At 48.1% G+C, this 14,888-nt stretch overlaps 1 protein-coding gene across 1 annotated transcript in view; it reads right to left on the bottom strand.

Moving 5' to 3' along the window:
• The window catches only part of GNB5 (G protein subunit beta 5), a 36,446-nt gene that overhangs the window by 20,858 nt on the left and 700 nt on the right, over nt 1-14,888 (bottom strand). Inside the window, exons 2-4 of the mRNA XM_036301762.1 lie at nt 7,988-8,124; nt 3,211-3,252; nt 1,413-1,489 (exon numbers count right to left, since the gene is read on the bottom strand). Coding sequence (XP_036157655.1) covers nt 1,413-1,489; nt 3,211-3,252; nt 7,988-8,124 — 256 coding nt within the window. The remainder of the gene's footprint in view (nt 1-1,412; nt 1,490-3,210; nt 3,253-7,987; nt 8,125-14,888) is intronic.

The raw sequence follows: 14,888 nt of genomic DNA on the forward strand, positions 1-14,888 counted from the left end.
TCACCTCAGATCCTTTCAGGAAGTAGATGGGGTTGAATTTTATGTATTGTCTTCCAGTTATAAAATGAAGACACAATCTACTTTTGAGTTATTCAAAAATATGAAATACTTGTATGTGAACATGGGTTCCAAAGGCACACCGGGTCTCAAACAGCAGAGAAAGAGAGTGGGAAGGTGCCCCCAAAGTAGTTGCCCAAAGAGGGAACACTGGGGATGATGGCTGGTGTGACTCTGGCTGGAGAAGACTCCAGAAATTTTGCTTGGAGGCCCAGGGTTTTCATATTTTAAATAAAACCCTTTCCTCCTGATTATAAAAATATTATGTGCTTACTTTTAAAAACCGAAAATACAGAAAATTATAAAGAAGAGAAAAACACCCATAGTCCCATCATCCAGAAAGAACTAGTACTGTGTTTTCAGTCTAGGTCAGAGGTTTTCAACGGGTGAGCCACAAAAATGTGTAAAACATGCAGTACCTGGCTATTTAGTCAGGAGCACTGATCTCTTTCCCTTAGACTGTCAAATTAAAAGATGACAACAGCCAACTCAACAATAGCTGTCTGGTGTGAATGAATCAAAATTATACCTGTTTTTTAAGGCAGAGCAGCAAAAAATCTATTTTTTTGGTGTGCTGCAGAATTCTAGCAGTTAGCTTACGTGTGTCATGAGATGAAAATCGCTGGTCTAGTTCACCACAGCTTTTATACTAATGCCTCTTTTCTAAACAGGGCTGAGACTCTACTGTGGAAATATTTTCAATGGCCCACAACTGTTTAACACGGGGACAGGGAACCACGAGGCTGCAGTGCTCGCTGCTAAACCCTGTTAAACTGATCTTCAGGAGAACAGAGAATAAGGTACAATCTTCCTGGTAACCTAGATGCTCTTTTCATTACTGTGATCAAGCATTTTCCTTTTAATGGCTGTTAATATTCCATTTAATTCAGGTACCACAATTATTTAATAATTGCCTTTGATGGACATATTGTTTCTCTTTTTTTGTCTTTGGCTTTATTTTACATAATTCTACAATAAATGTTATTATTCATATGTTCTTTTCTATATTTTGAGTCATTGCTTTCAAGTAAGTTCTTAGATGTAAAATCTCTAGATCAAAGGTTCTACATTTTTCCAGGTTTCTGATACATGTTACCAACATGCATTCCAAGATGTTTGCATCTGAGTGAGGGGCATAGGTCTAAAACTTATACCACTGTCACTCAGTAATGAAAATAATTATGAAAGAGGTTTTTGTGCTTTTTATTTTTTTTATAAAGTTCAGGGAGCAATTTAACACATTGCTTAACAAGCAAACAATAAAAATTACAAGTTCTTGTTTGTGTATTTCTGCCCATACAACAGTGTTCTATGGCTCACAGGACAGCTGAAAAGCTGCTGTGGGACCTACTTACCCACACGCAATGGCACAGCCCGACGGGGCGTACGCACACGCCATCACCCACGTGCAGGGCATGGTGACCGCATGCTCCTGAAACACAGTGTGAACCGTTCATATAATAAGTGTGGCTTCACACACACACACACACACACACACACGCACACACACATCTCGACATTTAATTTTTAAAAAGTCACTGGCGATCTTACTGAACTATGTTATAGTTTCCAAGGGCAGTGGAGTAGGGTAACAATTAGCTATGACTGACAGGGAGACTCAGCCCCTTATAATCAATCAAACATTACGCCATATATTCTATTTTTAAAATATATATATTTTTATTGATTTCAGAGAGGAAGGGAGAGGAGAGAAGGATAGAAACATCAATGATGAGAGAGAATCATTGATTAGCTGCCTCCTGCATGCCCCACACTGGAGATCGAACCCACAACCCAGGCATGTGCCCTGACTGGGAATTGAACCGTGACCTCCTGGTTCATAGATGGATGTTCAACCACTGACCATGCTGCCCAGGCCGTTATATCATATATTCTAAAAGTTAAAATCCCGACTTGCAAAAAAAAAAAAATCCTTAAGGTTTTACTTTTTTCTTAATGTTATACCCCACTTGTTCTTCTGTGTTTTTATGGGGAAACATAGGCCCGAAACCTCCCGTCAAAATTCTGGTGTCACTCACAGTCCTGCAGCCTCTGAGGCTGGGAACCACCTACTGCCCGCCAGTGAGTGAGGCGAGGTGGCCGCTCTCTCAGCACAGGGCATCTAGGCCCCTTTCCCCACAAGTGATGGCTAGGTTCCCTGCCAGAAGCCACAAGTGGTGACTCTACAGCTCCCAGAAACCAGGTAGTGTGTGCGCTATGCCACGCTCAGGCGTAAACAGACACAACACAACCCCATGCACGCGCTGCTTGGGCATGCTGGGAGAGGCGGGGTCCTCCGTGGAGGCAGGGGAGGTACACTGCCCTTTGCAAACTGTTTATCATTCCCCAGGGGCCCAAACACTAGGGACTTGCTCTGCAGGCGGTTCTGGGGCCTCACTTGATCTGGTCAGGTAACAGCTGCCTACAAGGCATTTACTAACCACATTCAATAATGCAGAATATGGGCATCGCTCAAATTTGTCACAATGCGTCTCCTTTTTAATATCGTGAAAAGGAAGGTTTTCTTCTAAGTAAATGTTGGAGTCCATACTCAATACACAATGCTCCTTATTGTAAATGGCAACGCGATGCAGGCATGCAAGCACACCTACAGAGGTTCCAGTCTTTCTCTTTAGGACAGAGTCTGAATTTAGGTCTACTTTGCAGCTGTGCACGCTCAGGCCAGAGCTGCAGGGGGCTCATTCTCCACTGCGTCCTGGACAGAGCACGTGACTCCACGGCAGCCAGGGCTTCACCCACCGTTTGCTCATTCCACAGTGCCATGGAGTCTGGCCAAAGACAGAGGGGAGAGGGAGCTGGGTACCTCTTATCGTCACTCAGAGGAAGAATACATACAGCTGCCTGTGTGCGTGGGACCAGGGTGTCAGGCCTCGCCCCTTCCTGTTCCAGTGTGAGCTTATTCTGTGGGGTTCTGCAGGCTCCTCTGTGGGCAAGGGGTGTCAGCTCGAGGGAGGAATAAACGCTACCGTGGGCTGCTGAGCTGTCTTAACACAGATGGGCCCTGTGGGGTTTTCATCCAAAGACAGGCTCCCCGAGAAGCAGGAAACGGGGTCAGGGCTGGGGGGCTGGACCAGAGCACCTTTCAATGAGGCTGGGGTTCAGGGGCGCCCCAGTGCGCCGGGGACACCTTACCTTGTTAGTCGTGAAGGAATCCCACACGATCACCTTCCCGTCCTGGAGGGAAAAGAGAAAACTGTTCAGGAGTTGTCAACAAGTCCACCTCCTCTGCAACCATGCTGCAGCCCACACAGCATGGGCATGTGGGGAGTGACCACGATGCCATCTGTTTGTCATACAAACCCCCAGAGAGAAGTCCAGGGGCTCTGGTCCCTACAACACAGTTACCTGAGCACACCAGGCGTGGTGGCTCTGGGCGGCAGTGGCAGAGGGTGGCTGAGCTGACTTCCTTCAGTGCCTGGGTCCCCCGGGCATCCTCGGAGATGGTGAATCTGCAGTCTCCATAGCAGGCTTGATGTTTTTAATCACTCAAGCCATTTTGAGCCAAATCTGGCGAATGAGACGATGGGAGGGGCGGTAATGCCACTTAGGGGCACAAGCAGGGTCCGATCATCTAAAGCGACACGGCTGCTCGCCTTGCACGACTTCCATGCTCATGCTGAGTGTGGCTGAGGGGCCCGAAACAAGGTCAAGGTCGACAGTGTTGGGCCTTTCGAGATCCCTAAGTACACTGGTCTCCTGGTCTAACTTCTCTGGCGGCACTCCAAGCACGATGTGTGGGGAGGGTTAGGTAACAGTGCAGAGGACAGAGCTGGAGCTCGGGCCTGGAGCCCCTGCTTGCTGGGCTGGGGTGTGACTCAGTGCAGCCCCCCCCCCCCCGCGAAGCATTCACTCAGTGGCTTCCTCCACTGCACTGTAGGCCCGCCTGTCCTCGCTGCCCACCCGCTGAGCGCTCTGGAGAGAAAAAGGCGCCCACAAGGCTAAAATCAGCCTGATAGGATGAAATGTGGGCCCTCCGTGAGCAGCTTATACAACAGGGCCTGCCGAGATGATACCTCCACCCCAGCCCTGACCCACACGGTCAGGCTGACTCATCTCCTGCCTTTTAAGGGAGAAGGGCGGCTCTGAGTCACTCCAGGTCTGTTCCAGAGCCTTCCTGCTGCCCCAGCTCCTTGCCACATCCCAGCCACTCTCTCTGCAGCAGACACGGGTGGATGGAGCCTGTCAGCCCTCCGCCCCTGCCTCCCTCTCTAATCAGAGTGTACATGCCTGACAAAAAATCCAACATATATTATCCTTTCAAGGCTAAAACAGTCTAAAAGGCTGGGTGGCAACATGTACATCTCAATAACCACAAGTGAGCATTTGAAAAAACAATGTCCAGAAAGAACTGCTCTAAAATAAAAACAATGGTTGTGACAGGGTGGTGGCAGCAAAACCCTTTCTGTGTTCTCTTTTCCGGTGCTTCTTACATGTGGTGAAGTACGAGCGCTAATGGACATAAAAAAAGCAAGCGCTATGTGTCATACCAGACTGGTAGCTAATACAGGAGATTAATGACACGGGTCCTGTCAAAACAACCCTGATGTGGATGTTGGAGCTGAGGATCATATAGGATATATACAGTGTTTATACTTAAAAGGGTTATTAAAAACAACAACAAGTTGTCCTTTAAAAAAGCTGGGATAAAGGCAAGGGTGAAAGGAAGCCCAAACTGGCTATGAAAATATGTGACTTCAGTTTACAGTTGTATGTTCAATGGATGTAACATCACAATAAACCTAAAAAGTATTAAGCAGTGGCTGCCAGGCTCCAAGAATCCCCAGTCATGCTGGTCTCACGCAGCTCGATGGGCCTGTCCCTCATTATATCAGGTTGGTCTGTGTGAGGCCAGGTCAGAGAGGCCCTGGGCGTGGAGGCATGGCTTCTGCTTCCCTCTCCCTCTCTTGGATCATGTGCTCCGGAAGCGCCCAGCCCCCATGTCCTGAGCAGCCTTGAGGCAGGTCCCCAGGGAGCGGAACTAAGACCTCCAGCCCAGCCACGTGAGTGAGCCACCTCAGAGTGAGCCTCGGCCTCCTCGCCGCCTGCAGCCCACCAGCGTCCAGCCCGCACGCTCCTGGGAGACCCGAGCCGCCACCCAGCCAAGCTGCCCAGGTTCCTGACTCTCAGAAAGCCACGCGAGATGAGTTCAGAGAACCAAGATGGCGGCATAGGTTAACGCTGGAGTTTGCTGCTTTGAACAACTACTTCAAAAGTGAAACCAAAAAACGGAAGGGACATCACCCAGAACCACAGGAACGCCGGCTGAGTGGAAGTCCTACAACTAGGAGGAAAGAGAAACACATACGGACACTCGGAGGAGGCGCAGTGCTGAAGTCAAATTCTGAGGTGCGGAGTGCGCGGAGCGGGCTGGCGGCGGAGGGCGCGGTTGGCGTTCTCAATCGGGAGGGAGTCGCAGACTCTGAGCTCCAGATCCGGGCGAGTCTTAAGGGACCCAGACCCAAACGGGAGCAGCGGGACTGTCTGGCTTCGGTCAGAGCGAGTGCAGCTTTCTCTCTGAGCTTTGCAGCGGGTGCTGGGACTCAGAGAGGCAGAGCCCCTGGGGACAGGACTGAGAGCCGCCATAACTGCTCTCTCCGGCCCACCCTGTTGATCCCGTTCGACCCACCCCGCCCAAGCCCTGCACACAGGCATTTGCCGGATAGCCTCAGGCAAAGGCTAGATTAGCACCTCCCTAGAGGACAGAAGTTCTCTCACTGCTGACACAGCTGATTCTCATAGCCACTTGGCCTGGAGGTCAAACCCTCCCTGGAATTAGCTACAACAATCAAGATTTAACTATAAGACTTCGAACAAAGACCACTAGGGGGTGCACCAAGGAAGCATAACAAAATTCGGAGACAAAGAAACAGGACAAAATTGTCAATGGAAGATATAGAGTTCAGAACCACACTTTTAAGGTCTCTCAAGAACTGTTTAGAAGCCGCCGATAAACTTAATGAGATCTACAAGAAAACTAATGAGACCCTCGATCTTATATTGGGGAACCAACTAGAAATTAAGCATACACGGACTGAAATAACGAATATTATACAGACTCCCGACAGCAGACCAGAGGAGCGCAAGAATCAAGTCAATGATTTGAAATGCGAGGAAGCAAAAAACACCCAACCGGAAAAGCAAAATGAAAAAAGAATCCAAAAATGCGAGGATAGTGTAAGGAGCCTCTGGGACAGCTTCAAGCGTACCAACATCAGAATTATAGGGGTGCCAGAAGATGAGAGAGAGCAAGATATTGAAAACCTATTTGAAGAAATAATGACAGAAAACTTCCCCCACCTGGTGAAAGAAATGGACTTACAGGTCCAAGAAGCGTGGAGAACCCCAAACAAAAGGAATCCAAAGAGGACCACACCAAGACACACCATAATTAAAATGCCAAGAGCAAAAGATAAAGAGAGAATCTTAAAAACAGCAAGAGAAAGAAACTCAGTTACCTACAAGGGAATACCCATACGACTGTCAGCTGATTTCTCAACAGAAACTTTGCAGGCCAGAAGGGAGTGGCAAGAAATATTCAAAGTGATGAATACCAAGAACCTAAAACCAAGATTACTTTATCCAGCAAAGCTATCATTCAGAATTGAAGGTCAGATAAAGAGCTTCACAGATAAGGAAAAGCTAAAGGAGTTCATCACCACCAAACCCGGATTATATGAAATGCTGAAAGGTATCCTTTAAGAAGAGGAAGAAGAAGAAAAAGGTAAAGATACAAATTATGAACAACAAATATGCATCTATCAACAAGTGAATCTAAGAATCAAGTGAATAAATAATCTGATGAACAGAATGAACTGTTGATTATAATAGAATCAGGGACATAGAAAGGGAATGGACTGACTATTCCTGGGGGGGAAAGGGGTGTGGGAGATGCGGGAAGAGACTGGACAAAAATCGTGCACCTATGGATGAGGACAGTGGGTGGGGAGTGAGGGTGGAGGGTGGGGCGGGAACTGGGAGGAGGGGAGTTATGGGGGGAAAAAAAAGAGGAACAAATGTAATAATCTGAACAATAAAGATTTAATTAAAAAAAAAAAAAAAGAAAGCCACGCGAGAGAATAAACACTTGTTGTTTGCACTTGCTAACTTTTGGGGTAATCTGTCATGCGGCAATAGATAACTAATATAAGACGCAAAATAAACTATGTCAGCTATACAAAATGAATGAAAAATTAGGCTTCACAAAATATATATATCTTTTTTTTTTTTCATCCTCATCACCAGATAGGGGTGGGTTCTCAGAGCCCTTATCCTGGAGAACTGTTTTTATTTTTTTATTTTTATTGTTTAAAGTATTCCATATGTCTCCCTTTTCCCCAATTGGACCCCTTCCCCCCCCCGCCAGCCGTTCCCACCCCCCAGGACAAGCTCCACTGCCCCAGTGTCTGTGTCCACTGGTTATGCTCATATGCATGCATACAAGTCCTTTGGTTGATCTCTTATCCCAGCCTCTCCCCCTCCCCCCTGCCTTCCGGAGAACTGTTTTTAAATAGTCTTTACAAACTATATACCTTAAATGTGTTCTTTAAGGCATAAAATTGCTCAACAAGCCATGGTGGCCCCTCAACCACGCGGCCCTCAATCTGGGAAAACCCACTGTTTTACAGTTGGTTTCCCTCACAAATAAGACGGTGAGGTATGCTCAGGAAGAAACAGTTTTAAGTGGAGAGTCAAACAGAGTTTGCAACGTTTCGGCAGGACCAATTCCAAATCTCCCCAAATTAGCGCGGCTCCGCATAAAAGAACTCTCAGCCATGCCACAGGCCACACTCGCGTCCTCTGGCCAACACGCAGAGGCGGAGAGCCCAGAAAGGATGTTGAGAAGGACCGCTCTCCCCCTCCGCCATGAAATCAGAAAGCCGCTCACCAGCACACAACGGGCGCCACGTACCTGCGAGGAGCTCACGATCCTCCGCTTGTCTTTGCACCAGTCCATGCAGAGCACTTTGTTCCCGTGGCCTTTGAGGGTCCTCCTGGTCTTCATGACAAACTGCCCCAGCGCCTCCACCCGCTCCGCCACCTGATGCACTAGGAGGACAAGGCCACAGTCAGCCTGCTGCCGAGGCCAGGCTCTGAGCCAGACGCCGGCTCAGGGAAGACACCGGGCTTTCGCTCGGCCCCGGCTGGACTCTCCTGGACTCTGCCATGCCCTCGCCTGCTCTCTCCTTTAGGCTTAGAAGAGGGCAGAGACAACAGTGTTGTTCTCTCTCTCTGTGTGTTTTTCAAGCCACTGCCACACGTGCACGTTGAGGGACTAAGGACAAGACCACCTGGGTCTGTAAGGCACTGCACGGAACTCTGCAGTCGAAGGGCCACAGCTCTGCAGGCGGGGCAGGTGGCAGCAGGGTGCGATTGCTATCCCCATGTCACAGGTGAGGAGACTGAGGCGCACAGGGGTCACTTGGCTAATACAAGTTCATACGACTCACGGGGAGGGAAGCTGCGGCTTCTGGTTCTTTTATCTACCACTTTCTCGTCACAAGGAAAAGTGACTTTACAAAAACGACCCGGGCAGGTGCCGTGGTGTGTGCTCACGCTGCTCTGTGGCAGGCCCTGCGACTCCTAACTGACCCCTGTGCCTCGTGCGGGCCTGGGACACAGCAGGCGACCCACCCACATGCTGCAGGAACGATGGGCCGAGCAAACCACTTTGGGTTCACCGGAAACTCCGTGTCGGCAGAGATCAAGGCCATGTTCTAGAAGTCTGAACACAGCACCTAGGGGAGGTGCCTATACCAGGAAGGAGCTCCAAAAACCAGACTTTCAGGGGCCGGGCCACAGCCTCTCTCCTGGGGCTCAGGGAGAGCTCCGAAGGGCTTATCCAGATGCTGCCACTGCCGAGTCTCAGAGGGAGACCAGTCCCCTCGGAGCAGAAAGGGTCGCAGAGGCCGTCCCGTCCACCCCCACATCGTGCAGGTGGGGAAACCCAGGCGAGGGATCCTGTGGCTCCTCCTGCTCACGGAGCCCCATTCGCTTTCTGGTAGAGGCTAAGTCCAAGCCTCCTTCCTTTAAACCTCTCTGCTGGGGCGTCTTCAGCCAGGAGCTGCTGCGGTGCCCACCAGCTTCCTTCGGAAGTCCGGGCTGAGAGGGGCTGACCGCCTCCTAGGGAAACCCTTCCTTCCTGCTTCCCGCCCTCCCTTTCCTCTAAACACGTCAGTCAGCGTGTTTTCCTAAAGAGAAGGAGCTCTGACATAACCAGTGTAATCACAATCACCAAAGTCAGAAAACGAACACTGAAACAATTCCACGCCTAACCCACAGGCCTCACCGAGAGGCCCGCTAGCGTCCCACACCGCTTTAGAGCAGGCAAGTCAAGCTTGTGGACCGCAGGCCGCATGTTGCGGCCCACAATGAATATTTCTGTGGCTTAGCCAGTGTAACGGTGTGTAAGAAAACATTAATTTTATCATTGCTCTTATTCTATTTTATACTATACTTTTCTAAATAAACCTACGTTTCTATGAAAATTGAAGCTTGTGGTTTTTTTTGCAGCCCGCCGAAACCTAAACCTTGTTTATTTGGCCCGTGTTAGCCTTCGAGCTTGACATGTTTGCTGTAGAGCAACGGAAACCCCAAGATCCTGGGCTGCATTCAGTTTTCACATTTCTCTCAGGCCCAGTCCTTCTGTTCCCCAGTCTGGGCTTGCCCGCTGCTTCCCGGGACCAGGTCCGGGTGATGCACGTCTGGCAGGAACACGCCAGCTGAGCTGAGCTCCTGCCCGTGTGACCCACCAGGACACACCTGCTGTGAGCGCTTGGTTGAGGTGGCATCTTCCAGGTTTCTCCACTGCAGTTACCATTTTGCCTCCGGTAATGAAAAAGCACCCTGTGGGGATGCACGTTGAGACTACATGCATCTCCTTACTCCTCAAACTGAATGCCTGGTTTTAACATCCACCCATGAATGACTCTTGCCTGAGCTGGTGATTGGGGAGAGTTGGCCTACGTGATTTTTCTAACTCCATCATCCCTTCTGCATTTTCAAGCTGGCTTTCTCGTGCAGAGGGAGCCTTCCCTCCGCCCCAACTTGTTTATTCATGCATTTATCCTAGTGTGGGCTCATGGGTTCTTACCGTACTCAAGAGGCTGTAAGTCCTGTACTACTATTATTTATTGAATAAATAAGTAAAAACAACTGGAAGTGAGTTGAATATAGTCCCTGATTTGCTCAGGTGGAACCGCATCGAGCTGCTCTCGTGACCTTGTGTGCGCCCCCAGCATTCTCTGAGCACCTCTCTGGGTGGGCTCGTGTTCTTTCCCTAACCCGGCCCTGGAATCAGCCACTTCTCCAAAAAATCTAGGTTTTGCTTAGTTGCCCCGTTCCTTTGGAATGAAAAAGCACATGTGAACAGGTTAAAAAGTCTTTGTGAAATACCGAATGGTCAAAAATACTTGAACTATAAAGTGCTACATGGTGTACGATGATGATGCCATCACTTCCGCTAAAACACCGCATTCTTTACTGCCACAAACAGCACGTGGGTCTCTTACAGACACAGTCTTCACAAAGACATGCTGAATGGAGTTAAAACAGACTGAATTTTCTGAATTCTTATAGGCCTGTACACAAGCCTAAAGCAGCTCAGAGCTGTGACCATATTCAACTTAGTATTTTACTTTGAAACGTCACTCGATATTATTACTGCTTCCCCCAGTTCAGCATTATTCAGCATTAGGACAACCACAGTTATTTAATCTCCTTAAAAGAAAAAAAAAAAAAAAGAAAAAAAAAGATGATTCACCAACCAAAATAGGGCCCTCCTTACATAGTGAGAACCTGAACACATCTCAACTGCTAATTATTTTACTCACCGCATTTTCCTTCCCACATACAAATCCCCTACCACTCTATCCTGTTTCTGTCAAACCTCACATCTGTTGAATTAAAGAGTTAAAACAAATGTAATAGTAAAACATTTTAAAAACAACTGGTCCCTAGCGGTTTGGCTCAGTGGATAGAGCGTCAGCCTGTGGACTGAAAGGTCCCAGGTTCAATTCAGGACAAGGGCACATGCCGGGGTTATGTGCTTGATCCCCAGTAGGAGGCGTGCAGATGGCAGCCGATCAATGATTCCTCTTATCATTGATGTTTCTGTCTCTCTCTCCCTCTCCCTTCCTCTCTGAAATCAATAAAAAATACATTAAATAAATAAAAACAACTGGAAGTGAGTTGAATATGTTCTATAAATAATTTGTGGGAGCTTGTTCAGAGCAGCTGTGCTTTCTCCTTTGCCCCTTCTAGCCTGTACCCATACCCTGCCCCAGACCTTCCCCACACTACTGTCTGTGACCATGGGTTATGCATATATGCATACAAGTTCCTTGGTTAATCTCTTATCACCCACCCACCCACCCCCATCTTCCCTCTGAGATTCAACAGTCTGTATCATGCTTCTATGTCTCTGGATCCACTCTGTTCATCAGTTTATTGTGTTACTTAGATTCCACATATGAGTGAGATCATGTGATACTTGTCTTTCTCTGACTGGCTTATTTCACTTATCATGATACTCTCTGGGTCCCTCCATGCTGTCTCAAAGGGTAAGAGATCCTTTTTTTTTTTTTTTTTTTTTTTTTACTGCTGTGTAGTATTCCTTTTTGTAAATGTACCACAGCTTTTTTATCCACTCATCTACTGATGGACACTTGGGCTGTTTCCAGAGCTTAGCTATTGTTAAGTTGTGCTGCTATGAACATAGGGGTGCATACATTCTTTCTGATTGGTATTTCGGGTTTCTTAGGATATATTTCTGGAAGTGGGATCACAGGGTCAAAAGGCAGTTCCATATTTAATTTTTTGAGAAAACTCTCAAATCTTCTTCACCTCTCATCCCTTTGACCTTCAGACAGCATCATTCTGTTGGGCCCTCATCCCCATGTCAGACCCTCAGCCAACATTATATACAGGAAGTGGCTTATGTGGGTGGTCAGGGGGAAGCCAGCCTATATCAAACTCCATAGCCTGAGGCCTCATGCCTCTATCCCTGCCTTTCCCGTTATTCCTCCAGCGCTTCCGACCCTGGATGTATCTCCTTGTCCCTTCTGCTTGCCTTCTACCATTGGTTAGTGCTTCCTTGCTCTAGTCTAAGGCATTTTAGAGTCATGAGGTTACAGCTTGTAATAGTTTCCCCCATTGCTGTTGTACTCATTTCTATATAGTGGCTTAAAGCTACATAACTTTATTCTGTTGCATTTCTGGAGGTCAGAAGTCTAAAATGGGCCAGCAGGGCTGCATTCCTTCTGAGGCTGTAGGGGAGAATCCACCCCATGCCTTTTCCATCTGCATTCGTTGGCTTGTGGCCCACATCACTCCAACCTTGTTTCTGTCATCACATCTCCTTCTTTGACTCTGATCCCCCTCTTTTAAGGACCCTTGTGATTACAGTGGGCCCACCTGTATAATCTAACATAATCTCATCTCAAGATCCTTAACTTACTCATGTCTGCAAAGTTCCTTTTGCCATGTAAGGTCACATATTCACAGGGTCCAGGGATTAAAATGCAGATGTCTTTGGAGGGCCTATCACACAGCTCTTAGAGGGACCCATCTGCTTAAACCTTCCTGTCTTCACCCACTAAAAGTTTTCTTCTCCCAACAATCCCCTTCCTCCCTCCCTCCCTCCCTCCCTATTCTCACCCAAGGATATGTTTATTGATTTGAGAGACAGAGAGAAACATCCGTTGCCTCCCATACATGGCCCCACCAAGGATCGAACCTACACTTAGGTATGTGCCCTGACCAGTAATCGAACCCAAAGCCTTTGGGTTTACAGGACAATACTCCAACCAGCTGAGCCACCCAGCCAGGGCCAACCCCATTACTTTCTTTATGAGGCTGGAATCAGGAAGGGTTAGGGGATTTCCTTAAGGTTATGCAGCTACTCTAAGGAAGGATGGGGAGTAGGCACCAGGGTTCAGGCTCCTAGTCCAGCTCTCCTCACCATGCCAGGCCATCTCTCAGAAAGTTGCGATTTACATTAAAAAGGAAAACAAAGTAAATTTGTGTGTGTGTGTGTGTGTATGAAAAGTCAACATTGTGGGTTGGGGGAGGGGAGCAAGTTGCAGAACAGTGTATATAACATGAGCTCTTTAGTTTAATCAACAGATGCTTGTATGTGCATTAACGTTGTGGCAGAGCTCACAAGAAACTTACCTCTAGAGAGGGGCCCCGGGAGTGGGGAAGTAGAGATACTTTTCACTTTAAACCAGTGGTTTTCAACCTTGGCTGCACATTAGAATCACCTGGGAATCCTTTTAAAATCCTGATTTCTGGGCCTCATCCTCTGGAAATTCTGTTTCTTTGTTATGGGGTGGGTTCCCTGTGGAAAAGCCGAATCTTGACTATCTCTCTGCCTTAAGGCAATTTACAAATTCACAGAAGAGGCTGAAAAATATCCCAGCAGGCAGCCTGTACCAGAGTAAGAGAGTTTCTGGAGAACCCCTCTGCACCGAGCACAAAGGTTCAGCAAAAAAGCTGAAGTGAGGCTGGGCTGGAGCTCTGACTGCCTGCGCTGGGATCCTGACCCCACCACTTTTTAGTTGGGGTCTTTCTTTGCAAGTCCTGTCATCTTTGTGTGACTCGGTTTCCTTATCTGAAAAATGGAGGCATCAGACCTACCTCAGGGAACACCACGCTCACAGCATCATCGCTATCATCTGCAGAGTGTACAAAATTGCAAAAAGAAACGGGAAGACTCTGCCCCATGCCTTCCAATATCCATGCCTTGCTTCTCCCCTGATAACGGAAACCCAGCTGTTTGAGGATGGCAACGTGCCCAGTTCAGTGCTCGCTTTCCCAGCCTCCCTTGTAGAAGCCATGTGACCTAGTTCTGGCCAATGATGCACAAGCAAAAATCTGTGGGGAAGAAAGAAAATTTCGGGGGAAGCTTTTGCTAACTTGAAAAAGGAGAAACAGAGGCTGGTAACCAGATTCCCCCTCCTCTCTGTCCTGGATACAGGGGTGATGTCTGGAGCTGTGGCAGCGATATTATAGTCATGGGGCAAATGCCAGTGCTCTGAGGGTGGTGAAGAGAGACAGGAGCGTGGATGGCACCTTGGGCAGCTGAACCAAAGCTGGTGACTGCCTACCCTTGTTCTTGTTATGTAAGGAAAATAACTACCAAGTTGCTTAACTACTTTATTAGGGGTTTATGGTTCATGGTAGCTGCATATAAATGACATAGGGGCTTCGTGTAACTCCTCTTTAAAGAGGCCCCTACCAAAGCATAGCACACTCTAGATTCAGGTCACCTGCTTCTGTCAAGTAACTTTCAAAGAAAGGAATCAGGTGCTATAGGGCCCAGCATGGACCCCATCTTTCTTTCCCACCGAATTTAAAGGGGATGGTACCAAATGCAGATGGCAGGAGCACCATGTGCAGGTGTGCCTGAGGGCACCAAGGGGAGGGCTTGCTCAGCAAAGGGGAGCTGCCACCTTCAGAGCTGAAAAGTCAGAAGAGGCCACTTTCCCAAGGTTGGCCCTGAGCCCAAGCTCTGCTGAGGGCCAACCATATGACACGGTAAAGAGAAGCTGACCCAGCCCACCTTTTTCCTAATTGCTCTCGCAAATAAAATCACAGAGCCGGTCTAAAGGATGGCAGTGGTCAGTAAGGTAAGTTTAAGGCTGCTATTGTCTTGGATGCCAATCAAACCCCATCCAGCCAAAGCTTTTAAAACAGCCACAAATGAACTCAACGGTAAGCTCCCCCACTTCCCTTCCCCCATCCGGCTCTCCACCCCCAAGGGCACGGGGCAGATGGGAAACATGAGCTTTTACATCAGAGTCTGGTTCCGT

This window comes from Myotis myotis, unplaced genomic scaffold (genome assembly GCF_014108235.1).
Source record: "Myotis myotis isolate mMyoMyo1 unplaced genomic scaffold, mMyoMyo1.p scaffold_m19_p_1, whole genome shotgun sequence".
Taxonomy (NCBI): Eukaryota; Metazoa; Chordata; class Mammalia; order Chiroptera; family Vespertilionidae; genus Myotis; species Myotis myotis.